At 36.2% G+C, this 25,398-nt stretch overlaps 1 protein-coding gene across 1 annotated transcript in view; it reads right to left on the reverse strand.

Moving 5' to 3' along the window:
• Nucleotides 1-8,957, reverse strand: part of SLC5A12 (solute carrier family 5 member 12) — a gene marked incomplete at both ends in the record, with an annotated part of 52,565 nt that extends 43,608 nt beyond the window's left edge. The window contains 2 exons of the mRNA XM_081282243.1: nucleotides 1,109-1,174; nucleotides 8,619-8,957. Coding sequence (XP_081138369.1) covers nucleotides 1,109-1,174; nucleotides 8,619-8,957 — 405 coding nt within the window. The remainder of the gene's footprint in view (nucleotides 1-1,108; nucleotides 1,175-8,618) is intronic.
• Nucleotides 8,958-25,398: the final 16,441 nt, after the last annotated feature.

Raw genomic sequence — 25,398 nt, forward strand, 5'->3', positions numbered from 1 at the left:
CAGAAGCTCTTTATTGACCTTCCTCCAACGTGCTCACCAAACATTCCCTTCTCGTCCACTCTCTTGTTGAAGTAATTTAACACTGTAACTAATTTGTAGAAGGGATGTAATCATGAGATGGGAGAAGAGGGGTGGGTTTTCAAGATGACTGCTCATTTTGAGATGTCATCGTTACATTTGGTGTATTTTTAAAGAATACAAAAACACAGGCTTCGAGTTCAGCTTTTGATTCAACTTCCCTCTACCCACTCCCCTCATGTGCCCATCACAAAGGGTTCTCTGCCGACTTCATGAGAAACTTTACTAAAGAACAGAAGTACATTTCAGCAGTTTGCTAAAATATGGACTTTAGAGTGGAGATTAGGGAGGTGGGGGAATGTGAGAGGAAAAAACTCTAAGGAAGACTAAAACAGGGGGACAGGTATGTAATGAACACCATCTAATTCACAGAATTGATTTGTGATTGCTACACTGCTGTAATGGGTTCAGTTCACATCTCATTTTAAGTGGACGTCCACCATTTGGAGATGGCATCTGAAGGTTTCAACAGCAAATATGCGTAGGCAGTTCAAGAGGTATTGTTTTCTTCTTATTCTCTTGCTTAAATCCATCTGGCATCAGTGGGAACTCTGATTAAGAAGGAAGGTTATCTTGTAGAAAAGAGCACTTGGTCAATGGGAGGAAATTCACTACTGTGTCCAGAGTAAGAGGAAAATTGTTTTAAAGTGACCTTAAAACAACAACTACAACAACAACAATTAAAAAAAAAAAAGAAAAAGAAAAGAATTGGCTATCAGATGTTTTATATTTAATGCTTGTACAGGTTAAATCGTAGTAAAATATACTTGTAGCAATTTTTTCCCTTTTGTGACTTATATACTTGTTCTTATTATTAGTCCATATGTATGGATTTTAGCAATGTGAATGGCTCTCAAGGTAATCACATTTCTTATAAATGCTATCTTTGGAAGAAAGTAGTGGTTTCTTAGTATTGTTTGACCTTTCATTGAGTTACTTGCCCCATTAAAACAAACAAAAAAACAAACGAAAAAACACCGGTAAATGTATCTTGGAATCCCTGGTTCCCACTTCAGCCACTGTCCCTTACCGTCTGCACAATGTAGATGACAGTTGCTGCATAACGAACCACTTTGTTGAATCGTAGTTGTAGATACTAGAGGGGACAGAGAGAGAGAGAAATAAGAGCAGTTAAGGAGGTCCTTGTTTGACTTGGTATTCCTCAGAGTTTAGTGCTTTAGACTTGCAGTGTGATTTATACTAGGTATTTCTGGAAAAAAACATAGATTGTTAAAAGTCAAACATATAATAAAACCCAATTCATGCTCATGCTTCTCATGATGGCCGGAGAAGATAAGTTGGTTGCTTGAATAAAGCACAGGCCTTCTGACTTTCTGCCCAGGTATTTTCCTACTGGATCCACTGAAGACAGTTTCTCGTTATGTCCCTAAGTTCCAAATTTATCTCAGTATTTTATTCTTTTCTGGATTACTGCTGTAACCCTCTGGTTGATCTCCCAATACCAAGACTAGTCCATGCTTTTTGTCACCTCATATCTGCCACCATCACTATTAAACAATGTGCTTACCTGGGCACTTTTTTTTTCCTCAAAAACTTTAGTGATTTTTGACAAAAAAAAAAAAAATGTCCACATCTTAAGCTTGATATTCCATCCCCTCTTTTGTCTGACTCAAACCTACCTTGCTTATGGCATACCACCTTTCCTTTGTGAAGGCAGAATTTTCAATGTAAGAGTCTTTCCCTTCAAATTTCAAATTTGTCTCCAAGTTCTTCATCATTTCTCAAGAAAAACGGTTCAATGGCTATTCTTATTCTTCTTAGACCCTCTGTTCTGAGTTCCTACAGCACATATGCTGAACCATTTTCATGGTTACCAGTCTCTGGTAATTTGGTGCTGGATTTACTTATTTAAAAGTTGTCAGTGGATTAGTTACCTATTGGTACTGCAGCAGATTACCACCAATTTGGAAGCTTAAAGCAATAGAAATGTATTCTCTTGTAATACTGAAGCCCAGAAATCCAAAGTCCATTCACTGAGCCAAAATCAAGGTGCTGGCAGGTTGTGCTTCCTCAGGAGTCTTTAGGAAGAATCTGTTTCTAGTCTCTGAACTTTCTGGTCATCCTTAATTTCCATTCTAGTACTCTAATCTCTGCCTTTGTAGTCACTATGCCTTAGCTTCAGTCAAATTTCTCTCTGTCTTACATAAAGGTACACATGATTATATTTCTATTTATGGTATACTTGGGTAATGTAAGATATTAATTTAATCACATTTGTGAAGAACCACTTCTTCCCTTTTTTGGACCATCTGAGATATTACAGGTTTGGGGTATTAAGGATACACATGCATGTGCATGCACCCCCCACCCACCACACTCTTGGGAGCAGTGATTCTTTTTTAACCAAATTTACTCATGCTGACGAATGTACATAGTGTTCTCGTTTACTCATTTTTATCTTTGTAATTTGTATGCTGATTCATTTAATATATACTTGTTTTCTGCTTTCCACATTGCATTCATATGTACAACAAGAAGCAAATAAGATATAGTTTACATCCTAGAAGATCTTACAGATTAGATAAGGCAATTATTAACAAATAGTAATAAAAATAAAATTGCACCTTTAATAGTATTCAAGGAAGAGCTACAAGAAGCTGTGAACCCACTCAACAGCAAGGTGTGAGTCACTGCTGGAGGTCAGGGAAGGTTTTTATGAGTAGGTGTTCTAGATAATGTGAGTATATATCTTCCAATGCATATAGATGAGCAAAATAAATTTTAAAAGTAGCAAATGACTTGAGGATTCAGTTTCTTCATTATTGTTTTGCTTTTAGTATGTTGTCTTCTCTGAATTTAAGGAAAAACATTTTTATTAAATCATGGATTAACTAATGATTTATCCTTTTCCTGGAAAGGATATATAATGTTCCATGGCTTAAAATGGACCTTTCTTTGAAACAAGGAACTCTCGATAGAACTGTGACTCAGTTTCACACTAGCTCACACTTCAAAATTTACTCGTCCAGATGTCCAAATTCTCAGGTATAGAACCACTTTATTTTCAGGCCACTCTTTCCTGATGGTACAAGGAGACTGGGACTCGGAGTCTAGTCTGTGATTGTGAGACTTAGGAAACTGTATGTAAAGAAATATTCTTGCAGAGGTAGGGAAAGTCAATGAGGAGGCAAAAAACTCAAATCTCACAGGATGGAAAACTTTTGTGATAATGACAGCTTGGGTTCAGACTGCATGCCTTTCAGAAAATAAGCTTACTACACTAAACCATGGGCTTCCCTTCCCAAGAGAGACACTTCAGAGAAGACAATGGCATAGTGTGTGACCAAGCCAAGGACAGGGCTAAGAATGCAGTGGGATCTTAGGACCATAGTCATCAGTGTGGGTGCAACAGGCACAGCTTATCGGCACTCAGTGTCCCAGTACATGTCAATGGCATCTAAATGCACCTGCTATTGTCTGTTGTAGGCTTTCTATCAGCCTTTGCTCCAGGAAGGTCAGAAGTGCATGGGGGTGTCATCATTGACATTCAGCCAATGACTAAAGGGAGGTGGAGAGAAAATGCACTGGCTTTTGCCTTTCCAAAATGGTAACTCAGACACATTCTGTCCTGTCTTCCAGAGATCCCCAGTGAGACTGAATCCCAACAGATCACAGTTGGATTTGCTCAAATCCACACCTTGCTCAAAATCACACCTTGTATGGGTTTCCTCTCCTTCCAAAATTACTTTGCCACTTGCCTGCCAGTGCTTACTGGAATCAGTAATGATCCAAATGACTTCCATTCACACCTTATGTCAGGATCTGCCTTTGGGGAAATGCAAACTTAAGACAGTGATATTTATCTATATAATATAAAGCAAACTCTTTAATCACATAATGAACCCAGGATAGTCTTCTGGAGGATGAGACCAAATATAACACAAAGAAGCTGTCTCAGCCATGTTTCTCTAGAGCATCAGGCCCCTGGACAACTCAGTACCTGAGTGAAGTCACAAAGACTGCCCACGTGAGCCAGCAGAAGAATCTTACTATTGTATGGGGCCCAGCTGAGGTAGGCAAAATGGTTTATCCCTGGAATTCTGAACAAATAAAACTGTTGTTTTTAAAAGTTGATTTTGGGATTGATATACTGCATGACAGTAGACAAATGATATAAAAATTAGTAACAAAGCAGGAAGATGTAACAAAAGCCAAAAAGTATATTATCTATTTTGGGAACTGGGTGGTTCCTAAAGCCTGGGAAAGCTTTCCTGGAAAATGGGAAAGCTGGGAGGAGACTGCTGTAGGATCTAGAAGTCAATGGATTTTATATTTCAGTTTAGTTTTGGTCCATTCAGTAACACTAGAGAGGTGGTATTTGCAAAAGGGTATGTGCAAAAAGAAGTAGATCAGAAGTCAGAGTCCTTGAATTCTAGTTTCATATTTGCTGATATTTCATTCTGTAATTTAAGCTTCTGTTTTCTCATCTGCAAAGCAGAAGGGACTTTTCAACTGCATTATTCCATATCTGAAAGAATGTATTCAATGAACGTGGCACACACCTTACTCTGAGCTACTTTGGAGGCTGAGGCAGGAGGATAGCAAGTTTGAGGAGAACCTCATCAACTTTGCGATGTCCTTTCAAAAAAAAAAAATTTCAGATGTAGCTTAGTGGTACTATGCAGTTGGATTCAATCCCAAGCACAAACACACACACACACACACACACACACACACACACACACACAGTAAAAGATGTATTTTTCCTTTCAATGTATTTGTTCATACTATTAATAGTTGTCTTTGGTGGTATATTAGTAGAGTAAAAAGAAAAAAAAAAACAAAAGTTCAACAGAAAAATTGCATACTTCATGCCTGGTTTTTAAAGTATCAAGGGACATTTATTATCATCACAGTGATTGTTTTAGAATCCCAAATATGATCCTGCTGTATTCCATCTCAACAAGTAGCAACTTCACTTTTTCATGCTGATTTAAGTCCACATGACATAAACCAACATTTACTGCTTTCTCTCACTCTCATTTTCAATTCATGAAAGAATCCTGGTATATATACTCCCAATATAAGAACATATCCATTTGCATTATCTCTTATATAAACACAATATTAATATTTTCTCATGGGCAGATTATGGAAACAGATTCTTAGTCCCATCTTCTACCATAGTCAAAACCTTCCAACGTATTCTCAACATCCAGCTAGAGTAAAAATCTTAAAATATAAATTACATCATGTCATTCCTCTAACCAAATATTATAATGACCCATCTCACCAATAGTAAACGTTCATCTTTACAATGACCCAAAAGACCTCATGATATGGGTTCACATCCTATCAGAACCTAAATACAACAAATATTTTTAATACCATCTACTATGTTGAAATAATATTCAATGATAATATTATTTTAGACATTTGATTTATCAAAATACAAATATTGTCAGAATAATATCACAAAATATAATTTAGTGGAGAACCAAAAAAATTCACCAAAAAAATTATGTAATGAATAAGTGCTCAGAAACCAGTATACAAGAAGACAGTAAAGTCATAGTTTCTGCATAATGAAATCTTTGTTCAGAAACTAAAAGGTAGTTCAGAAGCCATCAAGGCTAAGAAGTTCAAGAAAAATGAAAAAACAGATACTAACTTATAAACTAGTGTTCAGGGTAAATAGCAGGCTATATAATTTTAGTATATAAAAAAGATGGAGTTAACCTTGACTGAAATAGAGATAACACGAGGAGACTAATTATAAACTATCCAAGTAGAGATAATGAAAATGTATGATATTGCAAATGAGCTAAACTTAATTTATCCCATGGGGTGGGAATAAGTCCTTATGCTCTTTATTGGACAGGGTGGTGGGAAAGGAGCACAGATGGCATCTCTTAGTCTTGAACTCCCACTGCATGTCAAAGCATTTAATCAGTTGGCTATTGCTATGCAACACCCACCAAAACCTGATGTGCTGAAAATCTAAAGAATTATTATTTATCACAACTGAGGACAAACTGGTGTTCCTCTACCCATTTCACCAGGTTTCTTATGTGGCTGCAATCAGCTGGATGATCAACTGTGCCAGAGGGTCTAAGATGGCCTCACTCAGGTCTGGCAGTTGTGTCACCCACAGCCTGGTGTTGGCTGTCAACTAGCGAGTCTCAGTTCTCCTTTGTGTGGCCACCTGAGTTACAGAGGCTAGACCAGTTATGCCACTCTTCTTACATAGCAAAATCAGGGCAACATTCCAAGAGGGCAAAATCACTTACTTTCTTACTTAAATGCCCTATTAACGTGGAAATTTTATTTGATAGCCCTCTATGAATTACATTTTCCACCCAAACTGGCATTCTTTCTCTTGTCATTTCATTTCTCTCTATTGCTATGGTAAGCAAAGTAGCACAATGATTAAGTACGTGATCTCTAAAGTTAGCTTATCTGGGTTTGAAAAACTCCCACTTGATAGCTGTGTGACATTGAGCAAATTACTTGGCTCCATGTGCCTCAGTTTTCTAGTCTATTAAATGGGACTTATGATAACAGTACGTATCTAAAAAGACTGTTTCAAGACTGTTTCAAGTTGAGACATAAAATACTTAGAGCAATGCTTAGCACTTTATCATGTAAATCTGCATTATGCTGTCTTAGGCATTTGTTGACAACCTTTGTTATGAAGTAAACATCATAAGGATAATTTGATTCTTTGCTATATTCCCAGGGCCTAAAGAAGTGCAGAGAACATAGCAGATATTCAATGGTATTTATTCAATAAATGGAAAGTCATAAAAATTATATTCCAAATGTGGGTAGACTTTTATTATTTAAAAAGGTGTGTGTGTGTGTGTGTGTGTGTGTGTGTGTGTGTGTGTGAGTTAGTTAGTTACTGGGGACTGAACTCAGGGCTTCAAGCATTCCGGGCAAGCTTCTACCACTAAACTACATCTCCATCTGAAAAGCTTCTTCACATTTAACTAAACCTTCATGAAAGATGGGAATTATTATATTCCATGTGGAAAATGGAATTGAGAAATGCTAAGTAACTTGCACACAAAGTGATCTTATTGGTAAAGAAAAATTGAACTTATATTTTCAGGCCCCAAGTTTTCTCTATTTCTCTCCTTAGCTGTTAAGTAGGCAGTTATTTTAATGCATAGCATTGCTTTAAAAAAATTAGCAATGTCTTTGTGAGTCAAATCTTGAAAGTTGAATGCAAACGCTTAGCACATAGTTATATTTTCAGAAGTATATTAATAAGCAAGGGGAAATGTGTACATGCCTAGTACTAATCATAAATTTAGTTATTTTCTCTTGAATCTACACCCCAGGTTTTAGCTATTGAATGAACCAAATTTGAGTACCTTCTTTGGGAAGAAGAGGAAGTTAATGTTGACAATTTGGAATATGATCATCTATGGAATCATAGGTTTTAAGACCTTCTAGAAAGTGTTCATCTGCTGATTGCATCCAGAAGTCAAGAGAATCATTTTATACTCATTTAGTTTGCAAAATTCTTAAAGATAGGTCCTTTAGGGGCTGTGGATGTGGCTCAAGCGGTGGCACACTCGCCTGGCATGCGTGCGGCCCGGGTTCGACCCTCAGTGCCACATACAAACAAAGATGTTGTGTCCGCCAAAAACTAAAAAATAAATGTTAAAAAAAATTCTCTCTCTAAAAAAAAAAAAAAAAAAGATAGGGCCTTTATGAATCTTCTGCTGTAACTTAGTAGGGTGTGATATTGGATAATGGAAATAAATACCTTCTTCATAAAAACTTACTTGAGATCACAATTAAATTTTAGACATACAAATTCAATTTTGAACACAATGTTTTCATTGAGAATGCTTGCAAAACCCAAACTCCACTGTCTCATTTCCTCTCATTAAAATAATTCCCATATTTTTATTATTTAGAAATTTCTTCCAATTAAAATATTTGCTGATTTTTCAAAGTATTACCATTTCCTAATTAAATCTTGGGCCTTAGAAATAATAAGTATTAAAGTGCTCAGTTTACTGTCTGATAGGAATACCACTACAGAGGGATATAGACAAAATAGGTTCTCAGTAGACTTTGTGTACTATTAAATCATGACTAACTTATTTATTGGTATCTCCATTTTCTCAGCTGGAAAATTATAATACTTGTGGCATACATTTTGCTTGTTTTTCAAGACAATTATGCTAATAATAATAATACCAATAACAACAACTCTGTTTTCTTAAGAACCTCCCACAATCTAGACAATGCATCAGGTATTCACATACAGGTGGTAATTTTATCATCCAAACAGCCCTGAAGGAGCCACACATCATCATTTCTATTCTACAAAGGTGAAAACAGGTATAGGTGTAGCCATAACTTAGGCTTTTCTCCAATACAATTTAATGTCTTTTTCATAATGTGTAATTGCTTTGAAAAAAAAATCAGTGAGTGTTCTTCAACTACTGATCTTTGTTGCAAAGATTATGTGTATTAAAGAGGGGAAAACAGGATAAAAAAATCATTCAAGTGGAGAGAAATTACTTGAGCTCAAACAGAGAAGGGTGCAGTTCTCTTACCTCGTAAGTGCTAGTGATGCCAGATCTGTAGAACACAGGGAGAAAGAGCTCTGATGTAAAAATGATGACAAATGTATATGAGATGAAGAAAAGAATGAAGGATGCCCCAAAGCGGTAGACCTCGGAAGGTGTCCCCAAGACAGTGACAGCTGACATGAAACTGGCCGTCAGAGATAAAGCTACAGGGCCAAAGCTCATTTGCCTTCCCCCTACCAGGAACTCCCCAGATGTTGCCTTTTTTCTCTCCTTAATGGCAAAGAATATTCCAATTCCACAGGAAATGACAAAGAGGGCTGAAAATACAACATAATCCCAAACACTGAAGCTCTTTGCCTCCATGCTGGGAAGTATGATGCGGGAACGTTGCTTTCAACCAGGTCTTAGCAAGAGGATGTTTCCAAAAGCAAAGCTCTGTACAACAGATGTTTTCCTGAGAAGAAGGATTGTGATTCCCTGAAGATGAGGACCACAGGTACTATGCTGATCTTCAGACACCAAGTCGTACTCAAGGCAGATTTCAAAAGTTAACTGCCAAGAACTGGCCGTGGAATTGGTACCAAGAGATAAGAATTTGAAATCTGACCCTGGCCAAGAGCTGTCTGCTCCTCTCCTGAAGCATATGCCACAGAGAAGGAATTCAGATGTGTTCTGAAATTAATAACTACTGGGGGTGGAATGGACATGCCAGAGAACGTGATCTTTTTATCTCTTGAGATTTTTTTTTTAACTTAAGGTTAAATATTACTGGGAATCATGGAAGTGATAAAAGTTGACCACCTCAGCATTTTTAATTAGTGAGATGGAATCTGCAAAACACAAGCACAGCCCTCAGTGGTGTGTCTTTCCTGATTAAGAGGGTGGAGATGCTTACCTGCAATTGCCTGAGGCAGTGGGTATGAAGGGTAAGGAGCAAAGAACTGGGAACCCAGAGACCTTTGCTCAAGTCCTGACTCAACCACAAGTGAACTATTTTTGGCAAATCATTTAACTTTTTTGGTCTTTAACCAGAGCATTGGGATAAGACCTTAAAAGGTTATTAGGACTCTTGAGTCTCAAATTGTCTGCCTTTCTTTGTCCAGATCTATAAAATGAGATATAATAAATTTATCTCATGAGCTATGATTTGTGATTACGGTGGAGCACTCCTGAGCACTGTGTTCTCTTGATTCTAGGACTCAAAATACGGATCGATTATTTATGACCTCCACTTTGTCTCCTTCTCTCCTTCATTTTCACTGTTTTACTAATTTTTTTCCCATTGGCCAAGTTAGAGTTAGGACAAGACAAATGTGAAAAGAATGGGGGAAATCCAGTTATAGATTCCTGCTTTTGTTCTCCTTAGATTCAGTGTTGATTGCTCAGGAACACATCCAGCAAGTCTTTTGGGACTATTTCTCTATTCTGTTCACACTTCTCCTCCAACCTCAATGGTTCTCTCTATCCCTGCAAACCTGTCTAGGATACAATATCTAGTTCTCAGTTTCCTCAAGTCTGTGTATCCTTTCCTGTCCCTCAACCTCACTTCCCAAATCAGCTTTTCTTAGTACTCACTTTGAATTCAGGTTGAACTCCTCAATCATCCACATTTATTTTAAGCAGTCTCTAAGTGTGTGTTTGTAGGAGTCTGTCACACGTTACAAACGATCATATCCTTAGAGACAGAGGCAAAGTTCTAGTCCACATGCCCAGTAAATAGTAGTCATAGAAAGTAACCAACAACAAAAATGTAGAAAACTAAAATGATCAGTAACACTCATATCAGAAACACTGCCAAACACAGGAAACTTTAATTTTCTTTCTTTTTTTTTTTTTCTTGGTACTGGGAGTTGAATCCAGGGGTACTAAATCACTGAGCCACATCCCTCGTCTTTTATACAGTTTACTTTGAGACAGGGTCTCACTAAGAGGCTTAGGGCCTCAATAAATTGCTAAGGCTGACCTCAAACTTGTGACCCTCCTGCCTTAGCTTCCCAAGTCACTGGGATTATAGACATGTTCCACCATGCCCGGCTGATTTTTCTTCTGACATCTAGATAACCAAATAGGTCTTAGATTATTTTTATAGTCTGGATACCACCTTCACTTCCTAATTTGTCCCACAGATTTGCATTAGGTCTGAGAAAGTTCTACAGGCTTTCAGTTACAAATGAAAATGTGAAGATTTTTGGAGCAATCTGTGTCCCTGTTATTTAACTGTGTCTTGTTATTTCTTCTCTACATTTAAGGAATTAATGTAATCTGTGCTAATGGGAAAATAGCTTTTACTATATTTACCTTAATCTAGGCTTTTAATAATTTTTATCACGAGTACAGCATATCACATTTTACTACATTTCATTTTATTGGCAGATATTGTGTCTTTTACAACTTGAAGGTTTGTGGTCACTGCATCAAGTGAGTTTACTGACATGACATCATTTTTTCTAATAGTGTGTCCTTACTTGGGGTTTTTGTGTCATATTTTGAAAACTGTCACATTATCTCAAACTTCATTGTTTTTACTGTGGCTATTGAGGTAATCTGTGATCTAGGATCTTTGCTATCCCTCTTGTAATTGTGGTAACATAAACTATGTTTATATAAGACCATGAATGTGATAAATGTGGTTAGGTGTTCCGACTCTTCTAGTAACTGGCCATTTCTTCCTCTCACTCTTCCTCCCCATAGGCCCCCTATTCTTTGAGACACAACAATATTAAAATTAAGCCAATTAATACCCCACAATGGCTTATAAGTGTGCAAGTGAAAGAAACAGTCACACCTCTCTTTGCTTTAAGTCAAAAGCTAGAAATGATTAAGCTGAGGGAAAAGGGAATGTCAAGAAACAAGAAAAGCCAGAACCGAGACTTCTTGTGCAAGTTAGCCAAGCAAGTCTTGGATGCAAAGGGAAAGTTATTGAAGGAAATTAGAAGTGCAACTCCAGTGAATGTTATAAATCAAAACAGACTTACTGCTGATGTGGAGAAAGTGTTAGTGGTCTGGATAAAAGATCGAACCAGCCACAATATTCCCTTAACCCAAAGCCTAATTCAGAACAAGATTCTCTTCAATCCTATGAAGTCTGGGAGAGGGGCTACAAAAGAAATATCTGAAGTTTGTAGAAGTTGGGTCATGATATTTAAAGAAAGAAACTGTCTCCATAACAAGGTAAGGCAGTAAGTGCTGATGAAAAAGTTGCAGCAAGTTTATCTAGATCAGCTACTCTCTTTGGTAAAAGTGGCCACACTGAGCAACTGACCTTCAGTGTGGGCAATACAGGCTTTTATTAGAAGAGGCCATCTAAGACTTTGATAGCTAGAGAAAAGTCAGTGCCTGGCTTCAAAGCTTCCAAGACTGGCTGCCTCTCTTGTTAGGGGTTAATACAACTGATAACTTTAATTTGAAGCCAATGCTCATTTAGCATTCTGAAAACTCTTTGGAATCTTAAGATTATACTAAATACACTCTGTGCTATGTAAATGAAACAACAAAGTTTTGACGACAAAGGTTTTTTGTTTTGTTTTGTTTTGTTTACAAAATGATTTCCTGAATGCATTAAGCATTAAGTTCACTATTGAGACCTACCACTCAGAAAAGATTCCTTTCAAAACATTGCTGCTTGTTGACAATGTACCTGGTCACCCTAGAGGTCTGGTGATATACAAGTTTAATGTGGTTTATATTCCTGTTAGCACAACATGCATTCTGCAGCATGTGTATCAAGAAATTATTTTAACTTACAAATCTTATCATTCTGAAATGAACTTCCTAAGGCTATAACTGCCACAGATTGTTAATTATCTAATGGATCTGAGCAAAGAAAGTCAAAAACCTTTTGGAAAAGACTCACCATTCCAGATGCCCGTAACATTCATAATTCGTGGGAGGAGGTCTAAATAGCAACTTTAAGAGGAATCTGGTCCTCAGTACAAAGGAAAAAAAAAAAGGAATTTGGAAAGTTCATTTAAACCCATATGGATGATTTTAATGGGGGTGGGGGCAGGTTTCAAGACATTAGTAGAGGAAGAGCTAAAATCTGAAGTGAAGCCTGGGGATGTGATTTAAGAATAATTGCAATCTCATGATAAAAAAATCTAAATGCATGAGGAATTTAGTTTCTTAAAATGGAATTCATACTGTTAACGATGCTGTGCATTTGAGATGACAACAAAGGTTAAAGGGTTTATAATAATACTAAATAAATATAGTTGCTAAATCAGTGGCAGCAGTGAAGAGGATAGATTTCAGCTTCAAAAGATGTTCTATTAAAGTTAAAATATGATCAAACATCATTGAATGCTGGACGGAAATCTTCCAAGAACAGAAGATAATATATGTTCATTGACTTGCTTGTTGTCTTATCTTAAGAAATGCCTCAGGCACCACCACCCTGATCAGTGGCCATCAACATCCAGGCAGAGCCTCCAGCAGTCAAAAGATTATGACTTCTTGAGGCTCAGATGATCATTACCAATTTTTATCAAAAAAGTATTTTTAATCAAGGTATGTACACTTTTAGATATAAAGCTATTGTATAAGTTATAGACTATAATATTATATACACATAACTTTTATATGCACTGAAGAACTAAAAAATTTTGTGTGGCTCACTTTGCTTTATATTAGTTTTATTATCATGGTCTGGAACTAAAGCCACAAAATCTCTGAGATATACCTTTATTATGATTATATAACATGTTTTTCTTGTAGTGGTCTCAGCAGAAAATCCAACCCTATCTGGCTTCCAGAGACATGGGTTACTTTATGTTTAATATTAACCCCGCCTGAGTGTTAATATTCAATCCACAATCCATGTAAACAACTTGTAAGCACTATCATTACATCAATGGGGTTCCAAGATTAAATGTTAGAAGCTTGTAGCTGAAGAGCCAATGAGTGCTGCTACTTTTAACTGAATTTCATGCAGAAGCAGTAAGTACTACCTACATGACTCCAGTTAGTCTTGAATTTCAAAACAGTGGGAAGCAGAGTCAGAGAAATGAAGAATGCATCATGCTTCTCATAGAAAACAATGTCTTGCTTTCAACATTTTGCTGAGTATAAAGCACATAAATTTATTAGTCTAATTTATAACTATTTTCCACATCTTTACCCTTTCCTCCCTATGGTAGCCGCTGGTATTCTCTAACTCTCTTCTTTACTATTAAGTCTCATTCCATGCAAGGCTTTTGCATAGCATCAACTTATTAATAATTTCAGGGGAAAACAAAAAAAAACAGTAAATTAAGTGGCTGCATCAGTTAGAGGTTATGTCCTTATATCAGAAATGTTAACATAGGAAAAAAAGGGTAAAAAAATGTACCTCTTTAACCTGAAGAAACCCCACTATCTTCTATACCTTCTTATAGGTACCCCCAATGCCTACATTCATGCTTTATGCCTTCCATGTAATGCTTAGACCCCTGTTGGGATATGGACACCATCATTTGTTACAGAAATACCCTTCCAATACAAGGTGTTGCCATCCAATCACTCACCTGCCTAATAAATTAAATTTATAGTCATTAATCTCCATAATCTCTAAAATGTAAAATAGTTCTCCAATCGGCATCAAGCAAATTGAAGCAGGACAGAAAAAAAGAGAGTGTAAGGATATTGAATGCTACCAAAAAGAGGAAAGGTAAAGAACTGGAGAAATGGGACATTCAAAAGAAAAAAGAGGTGCCATTGTTTCAGTTTTGCAAAGTTTGGACTGTGCATACCATGTTTATCTTGGCCTAGAATAAAAGGGAAGATAACACACATGGATAGGCCTCATCATTTCGACCCTGCACTTTCCCCACTTGCTCTTTTTATTTCTCTGTTCAAAAGTCAACAGCAGCGGGAATTGTGTTGTAGAATATAATAACTGTTCTTTTGTTGTGACCTGAAACAGGAAAATGGAACTATGCCTCAGAAAGATTAAGCTACTCTAGTAATCTTTACATAATGACTTTTTTTACATACTGTCAAAGGACATGGTCAAGGGTGACTCAAAGGACTTCCCACAGGTCAACTGCTTACTAAAATTGGAAAAGCTGTCCTCTCCATGTAACTCTTTCAGTGAGCATGCCTATACCTAGGAGAAACTAATGATAGCAAACTGCAGTTGGTGAAATGATTGTTTTTACTCAAATTGTACATTATACAAGAATTATTACAAAAACAAAGTATTGCTTTTTGTTCAAAGTGACTAAAAATGATGATACATCATTTTTAGCCACATTTCACTTTCTGTAGTTTCAGTAACAGGTGGTCAAGCTCTTCCAAAATTGTTAAGTGAAAAACTCCAGAAACAAACAATTCACAAGTTTTAAATTACACATTTTGAGTAGCATGATGAAATCTTATAGCATCCTGATCTGTCCGGCTCAGGAAGTGAATCATCTTTTTGTTCAGGGTATCCATGCTGTATAGGTTACCCACCTGTTTTAGTCAGATTTTTCATTGCTGTGACCAATGACCTAACAAGAACAAATTTAGAGGAGGTAAAATTTATTTGGGGGTTTGTGGTTTCAGAAGTCTCAGTCAATCAATAGCCAGTTCCATTGCTTTGGGCCCTAGATGTGGCAGAACATCAAGGTAGAAGATTGGGTTGGAGGAAAACTTCTCAGAACATGGCCACCAGGAAGGAGAAAGAGGGGATGTGGTGGGGGAGAGAGCGTGAGAGAGAGAAAGGAGGGGAAAAACGGGGGGAAAGAGAGAGAGCTCCCTTCACAATGGACAAAATATAAACCCCCAAAGCATGCCTCCTCCAGTGACCAACCTCCTCTAGCCACACCCTACATGCCTACAATTATCAGCCAGTTAATCCATTCAACTGGATTAATACACTGATTAGGTTTCAGTTCTCATGTCCAATCATTTTACCTCAAAATTTCTTTCAATGTCTCACACATGAGCTTTTGGGGGATTCCTCATATCTAAACCTTAACACCAACCACCCATTAGTTACTTAGTAACCCTATCCAATATCAGATCAACTATCATTATGTTCAGTAACCACTAAAAGTGTTGATGGTGGAAATTTTATTACAGTATAGTATTATAATTACTCTTTTTATTAGTTATTCTTTTTCATAGTTATTCCTGTTAATCTTTCACTATACCTGTTACATAAATTAAATTTTATCATTGATACATATGTATAGGCAAAAAAGCATAGTACATATGGGATTCAGTACCATTCTTAGTTTCAGGCATCTACTGGGGATCTTGGAACATCTGCTGCAGATAAGAACAGATGACTCTATATCAGTGTAATAACTAAATAATTCGACTAATGTAAGCAACTAAATCACCTTTAAAGACTATTTAACTATCACCTTCGTTGGTTGATCTATTTAAATTGTAAAATATCACACTCGAAATATCCTTTTTCTATCCTATTTTTTCCATAAAAATATTTCCCTCTACTAACATACTGTGTTATATTTTAAATGTTAGCATCCTTTCACTGAAATGTATATTCCTAAAGGGTTTTTTCTGTTTTGTTCTTTGATGTACTTAGTATCTGCCAGTTCTTGTCACATGGTGGACACTCACTCATTAAATTATATGGATTCTAGGGGATCCTTCCATGTTTGTCATCTCTATTTAATCCTTGTTTCTCTGGAAGAAAAACTAGTATATTCTTCCAAGTTTTTTTGTTCTTTGATATGTGTGTGTGTGTGTGTGTGTGTGTGTGTGTGTGTGTTTATGTGTGTGTTGTGTGTGTATCAGCTGTTGATGTACCTTTATTTTTTTTATTTATTTATGTGTGGTGCTGAGAATTGAACCCAGGGCTTCACCCATGCTGGGCAAGCCCATACCACTGAGCCACAACCCCAGACCCCCAAGTTTGTTTTTAAAGGTTGAAATATTTATCTATTCATACATATTTCCATGTAAGTAAAACCTGAAATGTATATTCCATCCTGGAAAATTCCCAGATGCCTTGTGGCTCATTGTGACTTCAGTTGAACATTTGTCCACTCATACTTAGCAAATATAAAAACAGATGTTAACTCAAACCTTTATTAAAGAGGCATATTTCAGAGTCCACTTATTAAGACCAATAGAGGATATTATTTAATATTAAAACAGACTAATGGCAGCACAATTCTACAGTAAGTAAGCAGAGCCATTTAAACAGTAGGACAGCTGAGATGGAGGATCAAGGTCCTTTGCTAATATCCTCTAAGATCCGGACACCCCTGTTATCAAACAGGAAAGCATGAAACCATCAGCAAGATCCACTATGAGTTTCATTTGCTAAATAAACTCAAAGGAAAGAATTCCTTGTTAGGTTAAGACTTAAAGCCATTAAAATAGGACTCTTGAATAGACCTCAAAAAGGGAAGAAATCTGCTATGTTTTTTTGCTATGTTTTTGTGTGTGTGTGTATCATATCTTATTTTGACTCTTAGATTACTATAAAAATATAAATAATTATGGCATTCTTCATAGAACTAGGAAAAATAGTACTAAAATTTATTTGGAAGAATAAAAGACCAGGAATAGTCAAAGTAATTCAAAGCCAAAAAAAAAAAAAAGAAAAATCTGTAGGCATCACAATGCCTGACTTCAAATGATACTACAGAGCTACAGTGTTTTAAAAAAAATACTGCATAGCATTGGAATAAAAACACAGACATACACCAATGGTACAGAATAGGAGACATAGAGATAAACCCAAACATCTACAGTCATCTGATCCTTGATAAAGTTGTCAAAAACATACATTGGAAAAAAAATTTTCAAAAAATGGTGCTGGAAAAACAGGTTATCTATATGTAGAAAAAGTGAAACTAGACCCTTCTCTTTCACCATGCACAAAAATCATTTCAAAATGGATCAAATATCTAGGAATCAAACCAAAACTATGCAACTCCTAGAATAAAAGAGAAAGTCAATTTTTCAGCATATAGGCTCAGGCAATTACTTTCTCAATGGGACCTCAGGAAATTATGTCGAGTTAAAAAACAGGATGATATCAAATTAAGAAGTTTCTGCACAGCAAAGGAAATAATTAGGAATGTGAAGAGAGAACCTACAGATTGAGGGAAAATCTTTGCTAGCTACTATTCTGACAAAATTAATATCTAGAATACATAAAGAGCTCAAAAAACTTTACACCAAAAAAATCAAATAACCCAGTTAATAAATGGGCCAATGAATTAAAAGAGATGCTTCTCAAAAGAAGTAATACAAATGGCCAAAAATACATGAAAAAAATGTTCAGCATAATTAGCAATTAGGGAAATGCAAATCAAAACTACACTGAGATTTCATCTCACACCAGTCAGAATGGCAGTCAGCAAGAATACAAATAATAAATGCTGGAGAGTATATAAAGATAAAAGAACGCTTCTACATTGTTGGATGGGATTGTAAATTAGTACAACCACTATGGAAATCAGTATTGAGATTCCTTGAAAGACTGGGCTTGGAATCCAGCAATACCCCTCCTTGATATTTATACTGAATAATTAAAATTCTCATACTACAATGATACATACACACCCATGCTTATAGCAGCAAAATTCACAACAGCCAAACTATGCAGCTTGCCTAGCAATCAATCAATGGATGAATGGATAAAGAAAATTTGGTATATATATACAATGGAGTTTTATTGAGCTATATAGAAAAATGAAATCATGTCATTTTCAGGAAAATGAATGAAACTAGAAAACATCAGGTTAAGCAAAATAAGTCAAACTCAGAATATCAAGGGAAATATGCTTTTTCCCTTATGCAGAAGCTACATAGGGAAAAGGAAAAGAAAGATGGAAGCAGATCTCACGGTTACCAAAGGGAAGCCAGTAGTGGAAAAGGAACAAGGGGTGGGAGATGGTGAGGGAGCAGAACATGCTTGGGAGTGATATTGGCCAAATTATACTGTTAAATTGTGTGTATGTATGAATATGTAACAAAAATTCCCATCATTATCTACAAGTATAATTCATCAATTAAAAAAGGAAAAAAAAATGGTTACGTGCTTTCTCCAAGATTAACGTTAAGGTCAGAATAATGCTAAATGTTTAGTTTAGAATCAAGTCTAAGTTTTTGTAACTCAAAAATCTATACTTTTTGCATCTAGTATTTATTACAAAAATATCAGTTTATTTACTTTCTCAGCTGTGAATGGGAGACTTTTCAAAAGAATTAGAGAAAATTTTGTTTCTCTATTCTGTCAACCTGCACATGGTTAATCAATACATATTCAGTAACAATGAGCGATGATAACCAAGACACTTCTAAGTTGACCCTGGATACTGTTACATTCTCAAAGGCCTATAAGCAAATAGAATTTCAATTAAATTCAAGGAAGGGGGCTGGGGATGTGGCTCAAGCGGTAGCGCGCTCGCCTGGCATGCGTGCGGCCAGGGTTCGATCCTCAGCACCACATACCAACAAAGATGTTGTGTCCCAAGAACTAAAAAATAAATATTAAAAATTCTCTCTCTCTCTCACTCTCTCTCCTCTTTCACTCTCTCTTAAAAAAAATAAATAAAAAAAACAAATTCAAGGAAGTTTTAGTACTATTTTTATTACTCAAATTCTTTAGGAATATACTTCACATATGGTATAGTTGACAAACTTAGAGTCACTTAGAGCAGTTACCCTGAAAACTCTTTGGCTCCTCATTTCCTATCAATTCCAGGAGTCTTCATGACTCTTCTGTCCATCATGGAGTATCACCATGAATAAATGCATGCCTTTGTCTACTTCTTAAATGGAAAACCAGTGAATATTTGTCATCACTAGGGGCATACAGATAAATATATCCCATTTTTTGAGTGAATATTGTCACAAAAAATTATGGTTTTGACAAGTGCTAATAAAATTACATGCTATAATTATTATTACACAACATATTTTTGTGATATTTTCTTCCAGTACTGACATTATTTCAGTGATTATGTTCTCACGTGTTTAGTGTCAAACAGAAGACATTGCTGTCCTACTTCACAAGGAATAAAGTGGTAACAATTGAGAACATGAAAACGAGTTTCTCCATTCACTGCTTCTGCTGGCAGGTGGGATCTGCACAGGCGTCTACAGCCAAGATGGGCCATGCCATCAGTGTTTCAGCAGACCCCAGAAACTCACCTCAATCTCTTCTTAAGGGTTCTTGTCTCGCGACTTCAAAGAATGAAATCTACAGACCAGGATGAGTACCTGACAAGGACTTAAAATTAAAGAACAGGAACAAAACTCTGCATTACAAGGCGGAATCTGATACCAGGCTTTGCCCTCCAGAGTGCTGGTCTAGGAGTCTATGTAGCACTTGATTCATGGCTCTTGGTCCCAATTTATACTAATTAGGGCTTGGAAAAAATACCAACACTATTGGCCCAAATTTATGCTAATTAGAACTTAGAAACGTATTAACAGTGTAAGTCAATTCTTGAGTCCCGACTGCCATTCAAGTCCTTGCCCCTCAAGTCAGGAAGCCCGAAGTTGAGGTCACGCCCTGTAGCCGGAAGTTGATGTCATGGACTTTTGTAGCAAGGCTCCATAAGGTAACCAGGCCAGGCCACGAAGGATGACAGGTCCTGGTATGCTTTGGCTCGCTTCTTCGACAGCTGGCAGTGCCTGCATGGTGGGCTCCAAGTGGTCGTGGGCCCTGCTCACCACCTGGGCTTGCACTGGGGCTTCAACGCACCCGGGTTGCCACTCTGCCACTCTAGGGCCATTCTCTGCTGGGACTAGTAGGCTGGCTACATGTTTTGGCAGCTGGGAGGCCATGTCAATGCATCCACAGGTCACTCGTTTTCAATTCACTCTGGAATCTCCAAGTCCTATCCATGTGTGCGTGAATCTTCGGAATTCCATGTAAAAGACTGAATTTCCTCACTGAGTAAGTTGCCAGGCCTTGGATGGTTCTGATTTTGGCTAAAGATTCATGGGAAGCTCCTCACAAAGAGAGTTGTTGTTGTTTGTTTGTTTCTTTGGGTCAGGATTCAGCTTTTCAGGAGCCTCTTTAGAATTTATTTAAATCAACTGGAAATGCTTTGTTTCATATAAGAATCAGACACATCTGAGTTCAGCTCTTAGCCATCAACCATCTTCCAATTTTGGGTAAAGTTTTTTTAACTCTTTGAATTAAAGATTCTTCATAGAAGCCAGAAGTATACCTAGTTCCTAGGGCACATGGGAGCATGGGAATAATTTGGCACAGTTTTCTAGCATTATTTTCCTGAAAAGGTCTAGAGACGTACCCATACAAGTCCCACATAAAGATTTTTAGATAGTTCTGTCTTACTGTGAAACTCGAATTTATTTGTAGCACTTTTTCGATTGAAGTTCACTTCTGATGGTACTGCTTATGGTTTGGGGATGAATTTAATGAACTTAAAGGGAAATGATTGACACATGCTTAAGTGCTTAATATCCGAAAGCTCTTCTAAGAATGAACAGTAGATAAATGTTGGTCAGGTAAAGCTAGGTTCAAAGCTTGACTCAGCTATTTATCGACTTTATCACCTTTGACAAATTACTTCATTTCTTTGGCATGGAACTTGTTCATCTTAAAACGGAAATGGAACCCTTTTCACTGGATTGTCATGAGAATTAGAGATATGTGTCTGCCTCACACAGATCAGGGCACATTACAGAAACTTCAAAAAATTATTTCTATCATTATCATTATTATTAATATCTGTCATTTTTTTAACTCTTGTGCCAGAATCTTCAGACACTATTCTGGAAAGAATGGTCAGAAATCTAAAACAGGTGCTAACATATTATCACCTGTAAATAGTTACTTCCCAGCGTAAGGATTCAAAAGTCAAGATTTGTGATTTGGAGTTCCTTTAGTCTTTATGCTTTATGTAGACATTTTACTTAATGCCTAGATTATAGACATTATTTCATTGTAATTATGCAATATCTTCTTTTGAGTGTTGCTATATTATTTATTTCTACTTTTTTTAAAGAGAGAGTGAGAGGAGAGAGAGAGAGAGAGAATTTTTAATATTTATTTTTTAGTTCTCGGCGGACACAACATCTTTGTTGGTATGTGGTGCTGAGGATCGAACCCGGGCCGCACGCATGCCAGGCGAGTGCGCTACCACTTGAGCCACATCCCCATCCCTATTTCTACTTTTAAGACAAGCTCTTTGTATCTAGGAGTGGCAGTATTCTTGTAATATGCTGAAAACTCTAGCTGAGCAAAAATATGTCTAGAAAGCCTGAAGCTGTCTTTGTTGAATAATGCTGTAGGTATTTGCAGTCATTATATTGTCTAAGTAACTTCATGGAATTTTTACATTTTACAAAAGCAAGAATATGGCCAATTTTGCATATCCTGTAAGCTTTTCCACATCATTTCATTTTGCAAATACTGTAAGCTTTTCCATTATTACCTTGTACTCGTATAGCAATGGTGTTCTGAAAAATTCTAAACTAGAATGTAGAGAAGAATGTGTAAGAGTACATTTGCAAATGACTTTTTCATGCAGTACATTCTAAAATTTTAGGGAATTGAAAAGGAAAACTTACATATAAGTTCTCTATGATTTAAACATAGATTTATTTATTTCCACTACACACATACATATATCTACATGTAGGGATGACTAAATGAATGTCATTATATTATGTTTATTTATGTCCTTGCAAATTCAAAACCCCTCTCTTGTGCCTGCAAGTATCTTTTTGAATTATTAGACTTTGTTTGAGGTCTTTGAGATCTTTGGAATAAGTGAGCTTTGTGAGCATATTTTTTCCTAATGGGAAAGCTTTATTTAGTATCAACTGGGAACATATGGTGAGATTTTTAACCATAATCACTTTTGATAAAAATCTCAGAACATTGTGAGCCAAGGGAATGCACTTTTAAAAAAATTTATAATTTGTCATTAGTCTAATTTTAGAAGCTACATCTAGTCTTCCTGAGGAAGAAGAGTTGGGAGGGGTCATGTAGGGCACAATTAATTTGAAGAAGCTAAGGGAATCACTGGGCAAGACTTTTAGTATTTTCTAAGAAAGTTAAATAAAAAGAATTTAGACTCTGTATGAAAGGGACTGAGATTGAGCATAGTTCTGTTGATGTTCTATAATGTGATCTTGAGCAAAATAAATAAATTCCTTGATGCTCACAGGAAGAGGATACTGCTTAACCTCAATGGGCTGTTTTAGGGTTCATACACTGTAAAGGTGTTGAAGGTATTCTACAAGTACTCTGGGATATGCAGTCACGGGGAGGAAGGGATATAATCACAATAGAGTCTTGGAGTTAGACACCAAATGGAACAGATTTGCATTTTTTTCCTATATTATTTACTCAGTCTATGATTTAGATTGCTTACTGAATCTGTTGATCTTCCTTTCCCATAAAGTAAGAATACTTATGAGTAATTAAGAATATCAAAAGAGACTGTATAAATTAGTGCCTAGCACACATTAGATGATCTCCACACATATTATGTATGTACTACATACAGATATTATATGTTCATATATGTATATACATATAAATTATATATGTGCATTATATGCATGTATTATGTATAAATGTTTTTCATAAATATTATATATATATTCTCCATATATAACATGTTTTATATGTATTATATTTGTACTATAAATATTTATATATTATTATGTATAAATATGTTCTCCATACATATTAGTTGCTTCTTTTATTAGCTGTATTAATACTGAAATTAATTTAATAAAAGAAGCACTTGTTGAGCACCAGCTACATAAAAGTTTTAAGTTGTACTGAGGAAGTATGCAAAGGTAAATAAAACCTCATTCATTTTCTCAAGATGTTTATAATCCAGAAGGTATCCGGAGATAGAAAACTAGGAGGGTCAATAAATAGAGAGATAATGTAATTTATGATTCATTATACTAATTGTGGATACTTTGATGGTGAAAAATAGCAGTGCTAATATACTGGGACATTGTCATAAACCAAGACTGCCCTCAGCAAACCAAGACATATGGTCACCCATGTTACAAAGGACACATCGGACACTGGGAAGGGAGACTAGATTTGGCTGACCTCCTGCAATTACCCCAGGCCAACTTTCAGTCCACTGATGGATAATTTGTTTCTGATCACTGAAAGTTCCAGAATGTTCTGACACTCCAACTCCCACTCTATGGTGAAGTTTGTGCTGGGAAAATGCTTGAGATCAAGAAGCAGCCCATCCTCCACCATCCTTGAAAAAGCACCACCCACATCCAGCAGCCTTCCCACCCAGGTGGGAGAACACCCATATATGCCATTAGTATACCCTAGTCTCTGCCAGTGAGCTGGACTTCTTGGTGTGCTCATTCTCAGTGACTAAAGAATGAAAATGCCCCAAATACCCACAGGATTAAAGTCAATCTCATTGTGTAAGGAAAAAAAAAACACCATAAAAGCAAGTAAACATAATTAGACTAGCAGACTAATAGAAAATTTATGTTTGGTTTTGTATTTTGTGCTCAATTTAGACCTTGTGTATTATTTACTCATAAGATTTAATTTAAAATGTTTATTCTCCAGAAGAACACTTCAATTTTTAGAAAGTATGGCTCCTATGTCTATTTATTGTTAAGAAATACCCCCAACCCACCTGATCCTAAGAGAGGTTTTATGCCTTGATTAAAGGGTTCTTGCCTCAAGTACCAACTAATCTTGCAAATATGGCAAGAGTTTTTTTTTTTTTTTTTTTTTTTAAATAGGGGATGTGGAAATAAATATGTAATCTTTAAGGCAGAACTGAATATTTAGTTTTAAGAAGACAAGGTATCATGGTGTACAAATCATGTTTTTTGACTAATTTGCATTCATTTCCAATCTGTGTTCTATTCTGCAGTTTCGATAAATGTTACAAAAATTTTAAGATCAAGTGTCCTCATCTGTAAAATGGAAATAACACCAGCAAGAGTAATTGTGAGGGGTAAATTAGATAATGTTTGTCAAGTGGTTAAGACAGTCTCACGAACAAGGGGTCTAATCCTCATTAATTTATCACTTATGTGAAAATTTTTTCCTTTATTAAAATAGTTGACAGGTTTTTTTTGCAATTTTCACACAATCAAGACTATTTTTGCTCCATTAAAAGTTTATTTTGGGACTTTGACTTTTGTTAATGATTGCTTCATCTAGTGATAGATGTCACTGCCTATCTGTGCCAAAGGTCACTGGTGTAAAGCATGATGTATATAACTTATATGAGTTTATGAACCATAAAGCTCTATTCCAAGGAGTAATCGTTACTTGTGAAAGGAAAAACAGTATGATTTACTTACTATAAAAAGGAAACATTTTTCCATTATCTTTAGGACCTGAATCCTCTTGGAAGAAAACTTTATGCAATCTGATTTCACATTCCATCTTCCTAGGGAATTTAAAATTATTGGAAAGATGTACTCTGAAACCTTATTTCTAAGGACAGACCATGAGAAAGAACTTACAGATAAGAAGACAGAAGAAAATAAATGTGCATACTTACTATGTACCAAAGGATTGAATACTGTATATTGAACTCAGATGTCAGCCCCCTTGAATCTTTGAAATAGAGTCGTAAGTTGCTCTACGCACCACTGACTAAACTACCTCTGGATATTCAGAGATATCTCCACAATCATATTAATTCTCAGAGGCCATCTTCTTCATAGTTATCAGTACCTTTAGTCAAAATGTAGGACTAGCTAAAGGAGAATTTACTGACCTGGGGATCCTCTTTCATGATGATTATTTAACACTGTGAAAGGACACCCCAAATTGAGCATGTTCACTACTAGAATTATTCTCAGAAGCTAAAAATAAAAAAGTAATGACGTTTGCTAAATGAAGATGAAGTAATTGAAT

This window comes from Spermophilus citellus (genome assembly GCF_964194105.1).
Source record: "Spermophilus citellus genome assembly, chromosome: 2".
NCBI lineage: Eukaryota > Metazoa > Chordata > Mammalia > Rodentia > Sciuridae > Spermophilus > Spermophilus citellus.